The sequence below is a fragment of the Anthonomus grandis genome, chromosome 11 (genome assembly GCF_022605725.1).
Source record: "Anthonomus grandis grandis chromosome 11, icAntGran1.3, whole genome shotgun sequence".
NCBI lineage: Eukaryota > Metazoa > Arthropoda > Insecta > Coleoptera > Curculionidae > Anthonomus > Anthonomus grandis.
In genome coordinates this window covers 29644969-29665424 of record NC_065556.1, presented here as the reverse complement: position 1 = coordinate 29665424, position 20456 = coordinate 29644969, and the positions used below count along the sequence as shown (strand labels likewise).

General features: G+C 34.5%; 2 protein-coding genes and 2 long non-coding RNA genes across 4 annotated transcripts; 3 read left to right on the top strand and 1 right to left on the bottom strand.

Moving 5' to 3' along the window:
- The first annotated feature begins 84 nt into the window (after nucleotides 1–84).
- Nucleotides 85–5196, top strand: LOC126742020 (uncharacterized). The gene is made up of 3 exons (XM_050448543.1): nucleotides 85–309; nucleotides 361–695; nucleotides 4870–5196. The coding sequence occupies exons 1-3, from the start codon at nucleotides 270–272 to the stop codon at nucleotides 5074–5076; spliced, it is 582 nt and encodes a 193-aa protein (XP_050304500.1). The 5' UTR covers nucleotides 85–269; the 3' UTR covers nucleotides 5077–5196.
- On the bottom strand, nucleotides 5135–15571 carry LOC126742018 (facilitated trehalose transporter Tret1-2 homolog). The gene is made up of 3 exons (XM_050448541.1): nucleotides 15265–15571; nucleotides 12116–12912; nucleotides 5135–5789 (listed from the first exon to the last, which is right to left on the bottom strand). Exons 1-3 carry the CDS (start codon nucleotides 15428–15430, stop codon nucleotides 5232–5234), a joined length of 1521 nt encoding a protein of 506 aa, XP_050304498.1. The 5' UTR covers nucleotides 15431–15571; the 3' UTR covers nucleotides 5135–5231.
- On the top strand, nucleotides 8935–10261 carry LOC126742022 (uncharacterized). Its single transcript, XR_007662462.1, has 2 exons — nucleotides 8935–9733; nucleotides 9918–10261. It is a non-coding gene; the product is annotated as an uncharacterized LOC126742022 (long non-coding RNA).
- Nucleotides 15572–17999: 2428 nt separating the features above from the next.
- Nucleotides 18000–18909, top strand: LOC126742195 (uncharacterized). Its single transcript, XR_007662505.1, has 2 exons — nucleotides 18000–18575; nucleotides 18640–18909. It is a non-coding gene; the product is annotated as an uncharacterized LOC126742195 (long non-coding RNA).
- The last annotated feature ends 1547 nt before the right edge of the window (nucleotides 18910–20456 follow it).

Sequence of the window (20456 nt, the reverse complement as noted above, 5' to 3'; positions counted from 1 at the left end):
TTTACTGTCACTTGGAGACACCACCATGATTCGAAATAGGTTAATCTTTCCTTCCTATTTGTTTATCTAATGCAAAGTCAATTTCTTTATTAATGTTAAAGATTGATAGTTTTTTCTATAAAAATCCATACAAATTATGATATTTCCCGAGATTTCCGTAACTATAACGAACGCAAATAATTAATTTACGTGGGCCGAACAGGAGCGACAACCTGAATGTTACGTTATGTCAAACTTTTTAGGTTAAGTGTGGCCCTACTTATTAAAAAATGAACTTATCCAGAATTTTTTGCTTAAATAGCGTAAAATGTAAGTAATTCCTTACCTATTCGAACTTACACCCAATGAATTAAGTTTTAGCGGCCCTCCCCACAATCACAAGATGCTTCAGCACACAAATTCAGACACCGAGGGTCACATTTGTCCCTCCACTAAACCCATGGATATACCAGCGGAATGATAAAATTAAGACACCGATATCGTCGACAATTATAAGTAGAATAGATTTGCCGAACGGTTTGTCTTGGGTGCCACCCCTAATTGAGCCTCTGGATAAACATGAGATCATTGCTCCGACAACTGAGACGGCAGAAACGCCAAAAGAAGCAGTTCGGATGATAGTTATAAGGAGGAAGAAAATGAAGAAGCACAAGCTTAAGAAATTAAGAAAGAGAATGAAGTTTGAGAATGCAAAAGTGAGTAGTTATTATTAGACTTGTTTTGGTTTGAATGATTTCTTTAGTTTACGTTAACCCTTTCAGTACTGACCTGTTTACTACCTATTATAATAAAACATATTGAAAAGCATACAAAAATTCTTGATATGAATGCAAAAAATACATAAAAGAACTAAAATTTTTCCAAATTCTATAGCACATTGCTTGTTTTAGTTTAAAATTTCATATTTGTCTTTGGTATGATAAACCTCGAAACATGGAACTATGCACAAACTTATGTTACACTCCCTGCACATATATTTATTTATTTATTTATTTTATGGGATCAACCCCATTACAACAGTAAATTAAATACAAAATCAATCAATTGAACCTAACCTTACTTAACAGTAAAATACTAACTATTAAGCAGTAATAAAGCCTATTTATAAATGTAAAATACCAAAAATAGTTTTATAACTTAAATCAATATAACAGAATTCTAAAAATACTAAAAACATACCCTACTAAAGTATAATATTCAGTATTGCACTAAAAAAAAAAAAAAAAAAATTAAACAATTTCTCTTATTTGACTCTTAAATCTAGATAAGGAAATGCCCAAAATTTCAACCTCCCTAGTATTGACAATTCTTAGAGTTCTTTCAATAGGAGCATGTAATGCATAATTGGCGCTACGAAATGGTAATGAAAAGACACGATACTGCCTTAAATTCCTAGATGGAATATTAAATTGTATTGTGATCAGAAGTTCTGGACAAATTATCTGACCATTCAATAATTTATACAAAAAAATTAAATCTGCATATATCCGTCTTTGTCTCAATGTCTTCATATCAAGCATTTCTAAAACAATATCATAAACATGATCATCCGGAATTCTTATTCGAAGTTTATAGAGACAAAACCTAATAAATTTGTTCTGAACTCTTTCCAAGGACAAGCAATTATTCATGTAAAAGGGCGACCATATCACTGAGCCATATTCCAGCAATGAAACAACCAATGACATGTATAACCTCTTACAGGTCTCTATAGAAAATTCTTTACAGTTCCTTAGTACAAAACCCAGATTCTTAGAGGATTTGAGAACAATATTGTTTATGTGTGCATTAAAGTTTAAATGAACATCAAACGAGATACCAAGATCTTTAACTATGCTGCAATATTGAAGTGTACTTCCTTGAATGTTATATGAAGTGACAACCTTTTTAGTTCGCTTTGAGAAAACTTATATAATTGCATTTGCTTACATTCAAAAACAAATTTTTGTTAACACACCACTCATTCAATCTATCCAAATCACTTTGCAACAAAATCTGATCAAGTATTGATAAAATCTCTCTAAAAAACTTCAAATCATCAGCAAATAAAAGGAAGTCACTGTTCTCAAAACAGGCACCAATATCATTCACAAAAATATTAAAGAGCAAAGGTGAACAGTGCCCACCTTGTGGAACACCTGAAGTGACATTAATATAGCTTGATCTTGCATTACCTATTCGTGCCTGCTGGGTCCTCCCTGACAGGGAATTTACAAACCAATTCACCATAAGATTAGAAAATCCAAAAATATCCAACTTTTTTGCCAAAATACTATGGTCAACTCTGTCGAACGCCTTATATTATATATCTGGAAGCCTTTTTCTTTTTTTGGCCTAAAGTGGTTTGTGAACATACAACACATCTTCTTTGAGCTGTTTTAAGTTTTTCAGTACCTGGCACTAAGTTTGGAAAATGTCGCTCTCTTAATCTGGAATTTATTTCAGTGTACATCACTGTTGGTTTCTTTTCGTATCTATACCTAAAAATTTCAAAATATTTAGCTAAAATAATGAAGAACGAGAAACAAACATTACTAACCTTAGAAACATTTAGCGAATAACTTTCAACTGGAACTTGGCAAACGAAATTTGAGTGGTTGTGGAGTATATAGCACGAGCATTCAGCATACAAATGTCTAAGCTATGAACAAACAATTTCCGATACCATTTAACTGTCTTACGTAGACAATCAATGCTGCTCATCATCATGTCACAACGATCTACTGCTCTGCTGCTGGTTTTTTGACTTGTTCTTTTGTAGTCCTGTCAATTTTGTCAAGAGTAACCATTTCATTTTTATGCATTGTGGTTATCATTGTTACTTCTCGCCGGTCCTTCCATTTTAAAACGAGACACTTGTCCGAACTCCTCCAGGCAATGTCTCCTTTACTTAGTTTTTCATTAAATAAAAGCATGTGCAAGCTTGAAAGTGCAGGGCTGCTATAAAAGTTATCTGTAAAGACCGAATGACCTTTCTCTTGATAAAGCTGAAGAAGCTGGTCAACAATATTTCCAGAAATTCCTAAACCTGGAATGTTTTGTTCTGAAACGTAAGTGTCCTTCCCAATATAAACAATAAAATCGAGAAGGTATCCAGTCTCACCAGTCACACAAAACATAAAGTTTAATACCAAAGCGGTGGCGCTTGATTCGAATAAATTGTTTAAAGCTAAGTCTTCCCTTAAAAAGCACCTTACTTTCATCAATAACTAATTTAATAAGCTCTAGAACCTTTTCAACTTTAAACAAACATTATTGGCAAAATGCAAATTTCTTAGGATCTGAAAATATCTGTCTCTTGAGATGTGTTTTCCAAAAACAGGAAAAAATAGCAAGGGATCCAAGGACCAATATTCTTTTACTTCTAATTTTTTATTTCTGGGCATTAGCATTGTAAGAGCAATAAAAGTAAAAAATTCATTTAAATTAAGTGCTTTCCAGTTTTTTTCTTTCTGTTAATCTGCATATCTATTGGTCTCTTGGATAACATATAGAGCAGTAAAAAGATTAAAAAAAAAAATCTAATTCTGGCGAATTTTCGGTCAACGTCTGATTTTTTACTCCACTATTTACCATATCGAATTCATGAAGCTTGATGGGTTCAAAATTTAAATTGGTCCATTTCGATGTGATGTCGCTGTACTCTATTCTGTTCATCATCTTCCTGCTGTTCACCAAACTGGTCGTCTGCATCCCTTACCTCGTACTCCATGCTGTCATCACTCTCAGTTTCGTTTGGCAAGTATTCACTTCCACTGTCCATGAATGGATCATCGTCACTGCCCTTATCAGATAACTCACGTTACAAGTCATTTATATTTTGCACTTCGCGTTTTTCTAACCCACAATAATTTTCCAAATCAGCCTATGCACACTATAAAAACTCAACTAAACGCAAATAGTAATACCGAAATACCAACAAACAAACCCTTATTTCGGCAATTGTATATTGCCGATACTGTCATATATATCAGTCGCTCGTATGCCAGGTACCGTTGTCATGACCGATATATCGGTCAACCGTTCATACTGCAAAGAAAATTTTAAACTTTGTCCTATATTTATGTCAGTCGTCTAAGGGGAGTGTTTATTATGATGTCATATATATCGGTCAGCCGTCCATGTGTCAATTTATTATCTGACATATATATATGACAGCAGTATCGAAAGGGTTAAGCCATAGATTTATCATTCACGTCAAAGCAGTTGAACAAAAATTGATTATTTTTCCTTATATTATAGTCTCTATTATAAACTTATCTTTAGTTACATCTTGACATCAAATGAGATCAAATTTTCAATGATTTTGTCATAGTATTTTTACTGCATCTTGATGAGCTGCAGTCAGTTCACTTACAGATTTATTTGTTACTTCCAGGCAGTTGAAGTGTGCTTTCATTTCTCAATTTCAGGCAGTTTAGTTAGAAATTAATTTCTTAATCCCATGCAATTGAGTTAGGGATTAATTTTTCAATTCCAGGCAGTGGAGCCATGGACTGATTTTTCAATTCCATAGTTTAATTATTGCGTTATTCCAGGCCAAGAATTGATTTCTTAATTCCAGGCAGTTGAACCGTGAATTAATTTCCCATTTCCAGGCAGTTGAATCATGGATACCTATACAAATTCCTCTTTATTGAGTTGCTTTTGAGGCACTTTTATATTTATAAAGTTTATTAAACCACTTTACATCCTTTATGTTTGATATTTGTTTAAATATATTAAAATCACAAACATGTTGATGACTTCACTACAGCTGGTAAGTCATTAATAAACATTTATTCCAGGCACCTCAATCTCTTGTGGTAAACTCTAATAAAATTAAGAAGTTTTGGAAGGAATTAAAGCATTTCTTCATCTTCTTTTTAGAGACGCCAAAGGAGGGAAATGAAGAAAGAGAAAGAATTTCAAGCGGTTTTAATCCAACAGTGTAAACAGGCTGAAGCCTTTTCAGCAGAGGAATACGTCAACCAAAAACTCGATAAGTTACATGAAATAGTGATTCCCAGGTACTGGAAGGGAAAGAGACTGCCCGAGTTTTTAATTAGGCAGAAAATGGGACTGCCTCCAAAATAGTTAAGTGAAATTTAGCCAATTAAAATGAGTTTTATTTGATAAGTAACAAACTGTTCACTAATATTTAACATTTATTCATATTGTATAAATAGTTTATAAAACAGTAAAAAATTTTATTAATTAAGTGTCTTACTATATTTTCCTTGTAAATAATTCTACTCTTCTTGGGTTGCTGCCGTATCATTCCCGTTCAAAATGTCCTGGATCTCTTGTAAACTCTTCCCGGTGGTCTCGGGCAAACATTTATAAACAAACACTAACGCTATCGCGCAGCACCCTCCAAACAATCCGAAACTTCCAGATTTCCCGATTAATTCGGCCACCACCGAGAAGTATTTCGTCAAAATGAACCCGAAGAACCAGCAATTGGCCGCGGTCACCGTTGATGCAACGGACTTAACATTAGCTGGGAACATTTCGCCCATTACGGCCCACGGGATGGGTCCGAAGCCCAAACAGTACGCGATAATGTAGCAAATCAGGCAAAGAATCGGTAGCCAGGAAAGAGCGGACACGTCCGAGTGTTTGTCGTCTTTTAAATGGAAAAAGTAGGCCAGAGCGCCTTGGGAAATGGCCATCCCCAACGCGGAAACCATCAGGAGTAGTCTTTTGCCTTGGCTGTCTACTAACACTGAAGCCACCCCACTGGAGATCACTTGGACTATTCCGATTATGATGGTGCAAATTTCTGGAGCAAGAGACACTCCGGCATCCTAAAAACAATAAAATAAGACCATTATTAGCGACAGACAAAAAACTTTGCAATTTTATTTAGTTACATCGGAGCCAACAAGCAGAAACTACGCACAGTTATTTTGATTGATTGATTTCAAAGTTGGTAAATTTATGGTTCTTGTTTATATGATACTATTTTGCACTGTCTTCTTGTTCCCGTAATACGCTAACATAAACGGTTCGCGAGTGATTAATGTTTTCGTTGAAAACAAGAGAAATTCCGAGTAAGGTATTTTAAGACATTTTTTAAGTCACCACCGCTTAAGTCAACGAGTTCAGAGATCTAGATTTTATTTGAATAAATCGTCGGTGTAAATTCTCGTAGGTGTTTGTTATCATCAGTAGGGTTTTAGTGCGAACTGCGACGAACACGAGCGATTGATTACGTTCTGTGTTTACAAAGACAAAGAACTTTATTGGTGCTAACACAAGTCAATTAATTCCATATTGGCCAATAGTAAGGGCACACTTACACAAGCTTAAATCTAATGTGCATAGTGTGCAAATTATTAGAGAAAGCAAATCGCCTTATTCAAGTCCGGCCCTATTAATAAACAAAAAAGATGGGAAAAGAGATTAGTAGTAGACTACCGAGCATTAAATAAAATAACTATAAAAAACAAATTTCCAATGCCCATAATAGAAGAAATAATCGATAATTTATCCGACTATAAATTTTTACAAACTTGCATCTTGCTTCTGGGTATCACCAGATTCCCATGAGTCAAGAATCAATCCTCTACACTGCCTTTGTAACCCCTGAGGGCCATTATGAGCATATCAGAGTACCCTTTGGGTTACGTAATGCGCCCTCGAAGTTTCAAAGGTTTATGAATGAAATATTTTCTGCTCTTCGTCGTTATAAAGTGAGGCCATACCTGGATGACCTCTTAATTCCTTCCAAAACACTGTCTGAAGGTATTGACATTCTAAACAAGGTATTGGAAATTCTGAAAAATTATGGCTTAACTATTAAATTAAAAAATCTTTCTTTTTACTGGAAAAAATAAGCTCTATCTTGGCTATGAAATAACTTTCAGCAAAACATCACCTTCAGACGCTAAAATCAATTCTGTGTCTAATTTTCCTTACCCTAAAACACAACACCAGTTAAGACAATTCTTAGGCTTGCTTGGCCGGATATTTTCGCAAGTTCATTTCAAATCTTGCACGCATATCGGCTCCCTTAACATCAATGTTAAAGAAAAATTCAAAATGGACTTGGAACCATGAACATTCAAAAATTGTGGATTTTCTAAAGAAGTAAATAATATCAAAACCAGTTTTAGCAATTTTTAATCCTAAATTGCCAACATCTGTATATACAGATGCTATTAGAGAAGGCTATGCAGGTATACTCACAGAAAAATCAAATAATGTCGAACATCCAGTCGCATTTTTTAGTAGACAAACGGCAGAGCCGATCGAGTTAGAATTACTGGCAATTGTAAAAACTTTGGAGAAAATTCGATATTATCTGATAGGCAATGAATTCACTATTTTTACAGATTGTAATGCAGTCAAAAATGCCTGGAATAAACAATCAATTATTCCACGTATTGCTCGTTGGATTCTATTTCTGCAAGATTGTTCATTTCAAATGTGCCATAAAGCAGCTTCTCAAATGCAACATGTCGACGCATTAAGCCGGAATTTTCAAAATCCAGAAAAAGAATCAAATGAGCTTCAAATCTGTCTTATAACGGAAAATGATTATTTGCGGGAGGCGCAAGACTTGGACCCTGATATTAAAGATTAAGTGGTGATGATACGGATAAAAAGGATATTTTTAAGAACTATGACCTTCGTGAAAATAAATTGTTTAAAATAACTCCGTATGGTCGTAAATGGGTAGTACCTAAACTTTGTAGGTGGCAAGTCGTTAAAAATAATCATGATGATGTCGGACATTTTTCATTCGATAAAACGATTGATAGAATTGAACGTTCATCGATTTGTAAAGAAATACATAAGCGCTTGTCTACATTGTCTTTATCATAAAGAACATGGTGGTAAACAACATGGCTATCTACATTTTTTGCCCAAGTATGCTAGACCTCACCATACTCTGCACATGGAGCACTTAAGCCCTGGTTTCCTCAAAAGCGGTACCGATAAATTGCGACCGCAATAATGCGTTGAATGACGTCATAGAAAACTGTACTATGCACATCATTAGCAATGGTTTTTAAGGATGCGTTGGTGGTCGCCGCAACGCAATATGACTGTACCGGCATAATGAATGCGGCAGCCATTGCGGCGAGAAACAGTTCGTTGACGATTTATTACTGTGTTGATGTGTTGTGACTTGTTGTGATTTCGTTTATTTTTTTATTATAAAACTGATAAAATAGGTATTTATGTTTTATATTACAAAGTTAACGTTATATAATGGTGTTTTTTTAGCGAAATGTGTTCTGGTATAAAACACCATGAATGGACAAGTGAGCGGGATGAAATATTGATAGATTTTGTTAGAAATCATGAATGTTTATATAATGTTCAATGTAAAGATTACAGAAAAACCCGATTAAAACAGAGTTTATGGACGGAAATAGCCCATATACTACAAATAACGGCTAATACAATAATACAACTTCTCATTACCATAAAAAATATATGTATATTTTTAATATATTACATTGTTGTGATTGATTTAGTTTTCTCGGTAATGCTGTTTTTGCCATGCTACAGCACCGGGTCCATTAAAATACGTTTTAAATGTCTCACGAATTTGAACTGGTATATTTGCCCCGCGTACGTTGTTGTGAATTAGTGGAAGTAAATTTTCTGTAGGAAGTGAGTATTTCTCTGTCGGACTGTCACTGTCACACCCTCTGTAGTTCTTTTCTTAAAAAGGTCAGATTCACTCCTTCTATGTATCTCTTCATCTAATTCCTCTCCATTTAACACTACCAAAAGAGCAACATCGAGATCGTCCATGTCGATTGTTTTTAACGCAAAACGGTACTGGCGACGCTTTCTGAGTTTACACATTTATCTACCGCAATTAATAACCCTGATTTTTCCACCGCAATCTGTCGTCATTCAACGCATTATTGCGGCCGCAACTTATCGGTACCGCTTTTGAGGAAACCAGGGCTTTAGGACCATTTGTTGAAACCGAAAATGGTAACAAATATTTGTTAGTTATTGTGGACGGGTTTTCCAAGTTTACCTATATTAATCCAGTTCCAAATACTTCTGCTAAACAGGTGCTAAAACAGCTACAAAGCCTCTTCTCCATCCTGGGTAACCCCAGGCGTATAATAGCAGATGCCGGAACCGCATTTACATCGAGTGAATTTAAAAACTACTTGGATAGTAAAGGTATTCGATTGTTTACAACAGCTGTAGGCACACCCAGAGGGAATGGACAGGTCGAACGGGTCAATAAGGTGATCTTAGATGCTCTTGCGACGTCAGGTGCAGACATTAGTAAAAGTCAGTGGGACTCAAAAATCGGTCAAATACAACAGGGAATAAATAGCACTAAACACCGAATCACACAATACACGCCCTCAGAATTACTTCTTGGATTCAATCTTAAAACTGACAGCGATCGACATAACATGTCAGATGAGGAAATTCTGGACGTAACCAAAAAAGCAGCTAAAAATCTCGAAGACAACCGAATTAATCAAAACCTTAGCTTTAATAAAAAGAGAGCCCCACCTCAATATTTTTCAGTCGGCGACCTAGTTCTTATAAAAGTTACTAGTTTTCCAGCCAACAACGAAAGTAAGAAGCTACTACCAAAGTTTAGGGGGCCTTTTCGAATAGTCGAAATTTTGCCAAAATGATCGATATCGTGTCAAAGAGGACATCCACACCGAAAGATCACAGAAACCTTACGAAGGGGTCTTCAGTCTGGATAACATCAAAACATTTGAATCCAAAAGTCATCAAGTCGTCATGTAAAGTAAGTAGAAAAATCTTTCAAAAACTGATCATCATCTTTGGCTTAATTGATCGCTGTTTTTGGCTTAACTGATCGCCATCTTTGGCGCAACTGATCGCCGTCTTTGGCATAATTGATCGCCGCCTTAGGCTTAACTGATGAGCGTTTAGATCTTGGCCTAAAACCTTGTTTTCCTTTCTTCCAGAATCCTCGCGAGGACGCAAGGACTAGAGGATGGCCGTGCGGTCATATCACACGTGTCTACCAAAAGTAGTCAGGCATTTATGAGTCAGCATAGTAACGACGAGTTTCGGGGAGAATAAATTAGAACTCCCAAGCGTAAACACGCAAAGGGTATTGTAACGTATTTTCGTATTGTCAAATTATTATTTATTGATAATAATTGTTGGTAACGTGTTCTTTATATATTATACATACACTTTGTGAATTTGAAACAGGCTTTCATTACAAAAGCCCACAATAGTTTGTAAAGTCAGTAAAGTTATAATTGATATATTCATCGATATTAAAAAAAACTCTTGCCCACAAGATATTTTTTTGAATTGGCAACTTATTATATAACATGGGGCCATAAAAGGATACCCTGTTTTTATGCGATGAATTGTATGAAATTCTATGTGAATATTAGTGTTGCTTCTAGTGAAACGTGAATGTACATCTTCAAAAGTCTTATAGTTATTAATATTGGCCCTGACATGCGACAAACAGTAGTAGATAATATATAAACAGGACACAGTTAAAATATTGAGTCTTGAGAAATGTTCCACTTTCTACACTCCGCCCTATAATCCAGGTTTTCCAGGAGGATCCTAATGGCCCTTCTCTGAAGGGAGAAAATAGGGCCCACATTGGTTGCATGCCTCCAAACTAGAATCTCCTAGGAGATTCTTGAATGAATACACGCAAAGTAAGCAGACACATTCTGCATCGAGCTCCGAAGTGCAAAAACGCCAGATGCGATTTTAGGGCATATGTAATCAACATGTGCATCCCATAGATGGTTTGGAATCAATTTTTTATTTCAAGAAAGATAACCGGTGCATTTTTCACATTAGACGAATCTAAATGGCGAGTAGATTTATACAGTTGTTGGTTTTTATCTGCATTGATATTTAATTGGTTAGATTCGATTGTGTCTTTTGTAGATTCATGTGTAAATCACCAAGTGCATATGCCTTTATGTCGTCAGCAAAGAGAATAAGATCAGAACTGCACTCGAGATCATTAATGTGTATCAAAAAAAGTAGAGGTCCCTGCACTGTTCCTTGAGAAATCCCAAATTTTAATTCTGCAAAATCAGATTTCGAGCCATTCAAATTAACCACTTGAGATCTACAGAGAAATAGGATTCTAGTAATTTTATGCTACAGCTCGAAAAATTATAATATCTTAATTTCATTGCAATTTTAAAGGAGACGCAATCAAGCCTAGGTCAAATCGCAAAATGTGGCTGCAGTGAATTTCCCTTTTTTAAGACCATCATTTATTATTTCTATAAAGTGATTAATTGCCATTGTTGTTGATTTAACACCTCTAAAACCAAACTGTTTATTACTAAAAAAACCATTGCATTCAAAGAAAAGAGTAATTCTAGGTTTTAGGGCTTTTTCAAAGATTTTTGAGAAAAGAGGGACTATTGATACTTAGGTCTATAGTTTGTCAGGTCATTGCGAGGGTTTACATCTCTTCGAAAAAATGTATATTAACCCATTGTACACATGTACTTTATCCATTAATTTAAATTATTTACACGAAAACCAATTGCTGCAATTAAATGCTGCCGTTGAAAACACCGCCACTTTGGGTTGAGTCTAATTCCTTCAGAGACTTGGGGGATTGGGCCGTGAGTTTCATAACATTGATACGTTGAAAATATTGAACTTTGTTAAGTTGGAATATGTCTTAATGGCTTGGTCCCCATACAGAGACCCTTGAAGAAGTCCAGACAAGGCTTTTAAAGGTCCTGTACTTTAAGACTCATCGATATTACTCTTCTCTACAGGAGAGATTGCTTTCCATGTTTGATATGCATGATATGACATGCTTTTCTCAGAAATTTTTGTTTAAATTTCTTAATAATCAGATTGATTGTCCTGATCTCTTGAACAAAATTTACTTTCATAGTCTATCTTCACGTCGCAATTTAGTTTTTGCTTTGTCAAGAGCACGACCTAATAAGGTGCATCATATGTGCAATACTCTTAATGAATTATGCCAGAACTTTGACATTTAAAGCACAAGAAACAAAATCTTTTTAAGTACAAGACTGCTGTCATACTTTTCCTGGTCTAAATTCGTCTAGTTTCCTAAATTGATATTTACTGAAATAGTGACGCAATACCCAAAACAAATACGTTAGGTAACTAAATATGATTTACTTGCCTGGAAAATGGTCTGGGCAAAAAACAGCACCACATTAATACCGGAAACTTGTTGGAACACGAGCAATCCGTTGGCCAATATAAACGCTTTGGTCAACCCCTTGGACTTAAATATATCCATGAAGCCCGCCTTATTAGCCAAAGAGTGTTCCACGGCACTTTTCATCGTTTCCAGTTCGTTTTTCACGTGTTCCGGCGAACTTCTCCCTCTTAACTTCATTAAAGCTGCCTCGGCTGCCTCCTGTTGGCCCCCCTGAAGCAAATAGTAGGGGCTCTCGGGTGCGAATAACGTAAAAGTCAGCAAAAATGCTATCGGGATCACTAGACAGGCCGCATTGAACATCGTAACGCTCATATAAGGCCCCACGGCATAAGAAAATAGCAGTCCGATAACGGTGAATAGTTGTAGCAGGGTTCCTAAAGCCCCCCTAACGTCGTCCTCGGCTATTTCTCCCACGTACATGGGTAAAACCGTAAAAGTTAGCCCGACAGATACCCCGCATAAAAACCTGGATCCTAACCAGTAAACTGAGCTAGAAGTGGTTAGATTAATTATTAGTCCAAGGACCAAAGGAAGATTTCCGAACAGTAACGTTCGTTTTCGTCCGATTTTCTCCGCCAACGGTCCGGCTATAAAGGGTCCGAGGACAGCGCCCAGGGGCAAAAGGGACCCGATCCACCCTTTGTCGCTTGCCGAAATCACTTCGGATAAAGGGGTCTGAGAAGGGGACTCGAGTTTCGGTATTACAGGTGAGGTCCATCCGAGGGTTATCCCTGCCGCGAATGCAGCTAGATTTCCTGCAAAAAAAACGGTCATTTTTGCTTAAACTTATTATCATTAAAGCATATTAGAAAACCAGCAGCATCCCATTTCAAAGAACTGCAAAATTAGTAACAGAAAATATAATGAAGCCATATTACTTTGTACAAAAATTCCTGAAGGATAAATTAAATTAATATGGCAATTTTACTAAGTAGTCTTTAGAATTCCTAAACGTTTGTAACATATTTTCTATATATTTTGACAGTCCTCGTTTATAATTGTGTGTATAGTATAGGTAGGTACTTGATATTTTATTCTTGTTTTATTTTTTTTTGTCTTAGGATTTTATATTCATGTCCTTTCATGAGATAACTCCGTACAGTTTATGTAAGCTTCTGTACCGTTAACAAAACTGTTGTGTAAATAAATTGAAGGTTGAAACTGAGATAAACAACATAACAAAGCTTTATAATAAAATACCTCTGCATATAAAGAGTATTGAGTTTTTATTGATCGATTTTGTATAATGTCTCATATTGTAGGATTACTGGTGATGTAGTTCAATTAAGGTGAGTTAATGTTCGTTGAATAAGTGGAATGACATACATAGTTGCTGTTATCTGATCAAATCTGGCTTTAATACTTAAATATAATTTGATATACAGTTCTGTACATCATTTTCCCTAATTATCCTATTTGCTATTGGTTTAGTAGAATAGCTATTAAGATATTGAGTTAAAAGCCATTATTATCATTAAATGTTAATCATAGGCACTTGGGAAATCGTTTTATTATAAACGAGAAAAGTATGCAAAGTGTAAATAATATATAGGGGGGCGGAGAACGCATCGTAAAACGTCAGCCTAGAAGTATTTAAAATGCGCTATAAAATAATTAGAGAAAACAGTAAACGTAAAAAAAAGTACAGTAAACTGAGTAAACTGTAAACAGTTTACACTTGATAACGGTTAAAGATACTTACCAACCGAAACATCGTGTTACATTAAATAAATAAGATAATGCAAGTTCGACAAGATGTTTTCACTGTACCATTGTCTACCACCTTCAAAAATAAATAGAGTTAGAAAATACTTTAAGGGTCTCAAAAGCCTGGAAGAGACCAACAATTATGCTAAATGCTTAAAATAGAGTTAAAAAAATACTATAAGGGTCTAAAAAAGCCTGGAAAAGATGAGCAATGCTTAAAATAAAGATGAAAAACGCTCCAAAAAGTTTCATATAAAGTTTCCCACCACAACCGATAAAAAATAAGAAATTACTTCAGACTCCTGAAAGAACCTGGAATAATATTTAAAAAACTACTGCCTGAAAAGCATTGAACCATAGAGCGAAATAGAATTAGAGACTTCAAGTGCCTTGAATAATTGAAATATGACTTCATATCTACAATGTATACGCATGGAATATAATAAAAATTCTTCAAGAGCCTGGAAGATGTAAACAATGCCTCGAAGAAAGGAAAAACTATGATTTTATTAAATCTGCTTGCCTGGAGCGTCAATAATGTATAAATTGCAATATGACCCCCAAATCGAGAGAAATGGCTTTCAAGTTCATATAAAGTGTATTAGCCTAACACACAGAGAATAAGGAACGGCTTGAAATAAGATTTAAAGAACTTAATTGAACTGGAAAACATGAAAATGAATGGTATAAAAGTTATTTTCAAATCCCGATTTAACCCAAAAATCATGTTTAAAGAAAATGTAATGTAATGACTTCGGGTGCCTTAAATAATTGGAAAAGGGCTCGAATCTACAATGTTTTAAATATTAACTGCCTGGACGAACACATTTGAAAGTTCTTCCAGGCAGTTGAATCCAGTAATTTAGAAAACTTACTGCCTGGAAGAAAATCATTTTTTTTTTATCAAGAACTATGTCTAGAATGAAGAAAAATCTAATTAGTCGAGTAAAACTGTCTTTAAAAACAAGAAGAAGAAAAATCAGGCCTTAAATATGCCTGAAATAAAACAAAAAATTCTCCAGAGTCTTAAAAGGTATGTGAATTACCTAGAAGAAATAAACCATGACTTTAACTGTCTTTGAACGTTCAAATTCTTGAAACAAAATAACTTAAGAGAACACTTAAGAAACCCAAAATGCCTGGACTATACCCCAAATCTGAAACATAAAAAAATAAATCGAAAAATGTATCCATTTTCAAATGCTGGTCATACGTTTTATAAAAAGCAACATCAGACAATAACATTCACAAAACGCTTATGGTGAATGTTATTGTCTGATGATGCCCTATAGTCAGGCGAAACATATAACCTTCATCTTTTTATTAAGTGTTTTATGTGATGCTGTAGATTTTGTGTTATTGCTTTTTGTGAAAATACAAATATAACACTAAAAATTAACCTGTGCATGCCGCGACGTACAAAAACGTCCTGCTCGCCGGAACTTGCTCCACGTGAGCGAAACTGATCTCGACACGTCCGTCGGCACTCGCCTTTTCCGACTTGGACACCGGCTCGTATGGATAACTGTATCCCGTCTGGTCCTTCGGTTTGTTTTCTTCGGGCATTTTCAAATTTTACGAAAAATAAAAATGACACAAATCGGTTCAACAACTGACGAGTCGAGTACTAAATAAACGCGTTCTGAACCACTCGAACCGATTCCATATTTTATCGTTTTTGTGTTTCAGTGTAATCGGACACGTCGAGTGTTTGATTTTATATATATATGTATATATTTATATATAAAATGTGTAAATACGAGTAAAAATGATCTGATCTGAAGTGTTTTCTATATGGTTAATTGATAGGCACGTTTGAGGAGTTTTTCCATGATTGTTTGTCTCTTGGTTCTTCTTCATTTGATTCTCGTTTTTTACTCTTGTTCCTCTCTCTATGCATCGGCAAGAAAAAACATGGTTTCTCTCTTTGTAATGGATGTCATCATGTACTTTATTTTGTTTTTTTATCTTCTTTCTCTGATTATTGTCATTATTCATTTTATATACTTTTTTTCGTACTTTCTTTCCTATGCCTATAGATTTTCTTTATTTCTCTCTCGTTATCCTTCTGTATAAGTTTCCTTCTATTCTCCCCCTTTTTAATTAATTGCTTTGTTCTTGTTCTTTGTAGTTTTCTCGATATTCTTCTCTGCTTTTTTCCACTGTTTACTCGAATAAAGTTATACTTTTAAAGAGCTTTTCAAGGTATTTAACGGTTTTCCTGAATTTTGGATTTTAACTGCCTGTAAGAAATACATATTTTCCCAAATATTCATAAAATTGCTGACAACCTCCTGCTAAAATCCAGGAAAATGGAAGCCACCAAAATTGTCTTTTTAGGCTCTTTGTTCACCAATTTATTAATAATCTACTAAATATTTTTTAGGTTTCTCAATTTTCTTGTTTAATTTTCTCTTTATTTCTTTAATTAGTAATATTTTCTGTATTTTCTAAATATTTTGTTAACGGCACTAAGAGTAACTAAGAAAGTGGAAAAAAATTAGGAACAACTAAATAAGCAAACAACCTAATATTAAAAATGTGATGTAATATAAAATTAATTTACTTGTATTTATGTTGAACTACTTTTATATACATAAATAACTTTTACTCGAATTTTTGTATTATTGCTTTATTATTATTTTTTATTGGTTGCTTTTTTTATCCTGTTTGTTTTATTATTCTCATTGCTTTGTTTAATAAGTATTAATAAGGTTTTTGCAGATATTTAAAAAAAAAAGAGGAATAATTGAAGAGGGATGAACGTAGGCACAATCGATTTAAGGAATTTAATTTTTTCTTCAAATGTCCAAGTGCCTGGAAGAAATCATTGATTTTTCAAAATTTAGTAAATTTGGGACAAAATCCTTTGCTAGATGCCACGGAAATGAAAACCATCAAAATTGTCCCTTTAAGCTGCTCATTGTTTCACCTGTTATTAACGATTTACTAAACATTTTTTCTTCATCACTTCAATTTGTCTTTTTATCATATCTTGTGCATCTTGTATACTCTTTTTCGTTCTTATTAATTGCTTCGTTCTTCATGACCCTCTCAAACTGGTTATAAGAGCATCCTTTCCTCAGTGCTCCACTTGTTTCTCTCTTTTTCCCATACTTGAATTTTTTTCTCTGTCATGAGGTTATTGCGTCCCTTCATTCTTTTTCATATAATTCTCGATTCGTTGCTCTTCTTCCCCTCTTTCTCTCTATCTCTCTCTGCATTGACAAGAAGAATCATAGTATCTTTCTCTGAGATGGATGTCATTATGACGTCTTCATCATTTCAATTCTTTAATCATATCATGTGCTTCATGTTTCTTCCTTTTATTGTTGTTTAATCATCTTGTGTGCTCTTTTTCATTTTCTCTTTCGTATGATTATAGATTTTTTTTTGTTTCTCTCTCTATCTTTTTTTCCTGTATAAGTTTCCTGATGTTCTCTTTTTAATTAATTACTTTTTTCTTCATGGCTTTCAACAACTAGTAATAATAGCTCGCTTCTCCTTTTCAGTGCTCTTCTTGTTTCTCTCCCTCGACCCTCGCCCCCTCCTTGAATTTCTCTCTCTATTATGGAGTTATTGTGTCTCTCTGTTCTTCATATGACTCTCATTCCGTGATTCTTTTTACTCTCTCTCTGAATCACCAAGATGAATGATGGCATCTCTCTCTGATAGGGATGTTATTATGTCTTTATCATTTCAATACTTGTCTCTCTCTTTCGTATGCCTATCGAACCTTTTTTTTGTTTCTCTCTTTATCATTCTTCTTCTGTATAAGTTTCCTTAAGTTCTAACTCTTTTTAATTAATTGCTTCTTTCTCCATGGCTCTCTCAAGCTCTCCCTTCCCTTCCTAGGTGATCTTATTGCTTTTCTTGAATTTATTTCTTATGTGCCTTTATCACTCTCCACACAACTGAAATGCCTTTTCTCTCAGTTTCCTATTCCGTTTCTCTACAAGTCATCAACATCTATTTCATCATATAAGTTTCCTCAATTGGTTTATTATTTACTTAAAAATCATCAGGTGCATTTTCAGAAATTCCATTAGTAAAATGAACTTTTATAATTTCCTAGATAAGATAATAGAATCAATACTAAAAACTGTGCAATTATTAATCTCGCCTACTTGAGACACCTAAATACACTAATTAAAGTAAATCTACTTACTACCTTATAAGGAACCGTCATACCGAACGTGACCTTCACAACATCAAAGTGTGTAAATAAAATAAATGAAAAACTCCATGACGACACCCTAAACCTTTTTAAAAGTCCTATTTTGGTCCCCAAAGTAGCAAAATTCCCAGTGTATCTAATATATAAGATAATAATAATAATAATGCCTGAAGACATTTGCTACCCGATCCAGTACGTGCCCTACTGTTTGCCAGGGATGCCAGAGCAGATAATTTACACCCAACTGCCGGGACAGCCCATGTTTATTAAGCCCTTCTGTATGAGTCCCACCCCCTGTCCTGACCCGTGTGCTAATAAACATAACCCCAAGAACGGAGAATCCGGGGGTAGGAACGGAAATGAGGCCAGTAAGAAGTGCTAGTTTTGTGATGTCAGTCTTAATAAATGGTGGAATTTATTCGGTGTTTTATTTGCCTTAAAGATTTCATTAGTAGAGGGTTTTAATGGAGAAAATTTTTCCAGGCAGTTGAAGCCGGAATAATAATGTTTTGGAATTTGCAATTATTTGGAAAAGTAAATTTATACCAATAACTTTTTAGTGAGGAATTGATAACGTATGTACTTCAATTGCCTTTAGAATGAAGAAGATTCTTCTAGGCAGTTGAGGCCAGTTCCATGACTACATACCTGGGAAAATGCATCTAGAATAAGGAACTGAATTTCCCTAAAATTAAAGTATCAACTGCCGAGACTGTACAACTGAGAGACCGTAGGTAATCTCCTCATCGACGTCGATGGTAGTAAAAAAGTTGTCACGTTTCACATTTTATCTGATATAATTTTATTTATTCATGTTGTATAATATGTTTTTTTTCTGTCAATAAACTACGTATTAAAATTAATACAATCAGTGCTGATTATTAATCATAAACAATTAAATCACCGTAAGTATCTCCTAATCTAATCAAGCGAACAAAAACAATCAAAAAAAATATTATTTTGCCATTAAGCAGTAGGTAGCATAATATTAAAGCCCAATCGAATCTTCGTTTTTATCTCTAATACATTTTGCAAATATTTCGTTACAAAATCATTAACTGATATATAAGTGGTTTTATCTACTTGTCTGTCGATTAACCCTGACCCATTAGACCAGTTTTTAATATGATTTAAGCACGAACTTAATAAATATACCTGTACTGCCAATTCAATGAAAAGTAAATGACCACTATTAGGTGGCCGCCATTTTGCATGTTTGTGTTCTTTCGATGTTGTTGGTCACTCTGACAAATTTCAGTTGTGCCAATTGTAGGGAAACAAAACAATTAAAGTTTTTGAAAGGTTATGTTTACAAATTCAAAATAGAAAGTTACATAAGAATTTAAAGGTAGTTGCCTTAGATCTGTGATTTTTCTTGTACTTCTTCAAGAATTTCGTTAAAATTTATGAAAGAAAGTATTCCTCACCTAAAATGAGACAAAGTTTCAATTAACTTGAGATAGATAGATGCACTTTATAATATTTGTTTTATTATTCTGATAATCTTGAGTAATTTAATTATTCTTCCAGGCAGTTGAGGAAGAAGGGTAATTTGAACGCTTAGACGAAATATCTTTTTCCTTTTGAGATATAAAAAGTCTATTTTTGAGTCAAAAGAGCAGCGAAAAGGTGAGGTTTCAAAGGGTTTTTCATTAGTGAAAAACGAAAATTTCATAGTTTCATCAATGTTCTCTTCCCAATTTCTTTTTCCTGAACAGCAGTATCGGGAAGTTTTCGTAGAACCTCTTGCGCATTACATGAATATAGGCCGGTGGTGCGAAATCCTGATATTAAATTTTGCGACACTGTGTCACTTATGGCCACCCAAAGTCTGTTCAATAAAATGGGAAATTGTTCTTTTGGAATTGACCCAGGATATCGACTTTTTCTTCGCCAGCTTTCAAGAATATCACGCCATCTCTTCTTCATTGGTCCGAATACCGTCACATCTAATGGTTGCATTAGATGTGTGGCATTGGGAGGAAACGGGCTCATATTATATATCATGTTCTTGTGCTGCCTGTACGACACTTGGAGCAAAATAGCTGGCCAAATTGTCTCCTACGAGGATCACTCTTTTTCCAGGTTCTCTTGTTCTTAGAACATGTGGAAGTAAAATTTCCTTAAACCATATCTCGAATAAGTTGGCGTCAAACCAGCCACTTGAACTATTTTTGTAAACTGTTCCTGGTGGGCCGCCTTTACACCAGTTTTCATAAATACACACAACCGCAATGTCTAGGGATATTTTGAATAAATTTGTATATATATTTTTTAATATGATCTTTTTTTTTAAATTTATTTGCAAGTTTAAGAGTAGTTTATAAGGTAATAAAAAAACCCAAAAAATTTTAAATAATTTATATTTTTTCTAAAAAAATGCAAAAAAATTAAAGTTGTTGAGAAACTAGGTTT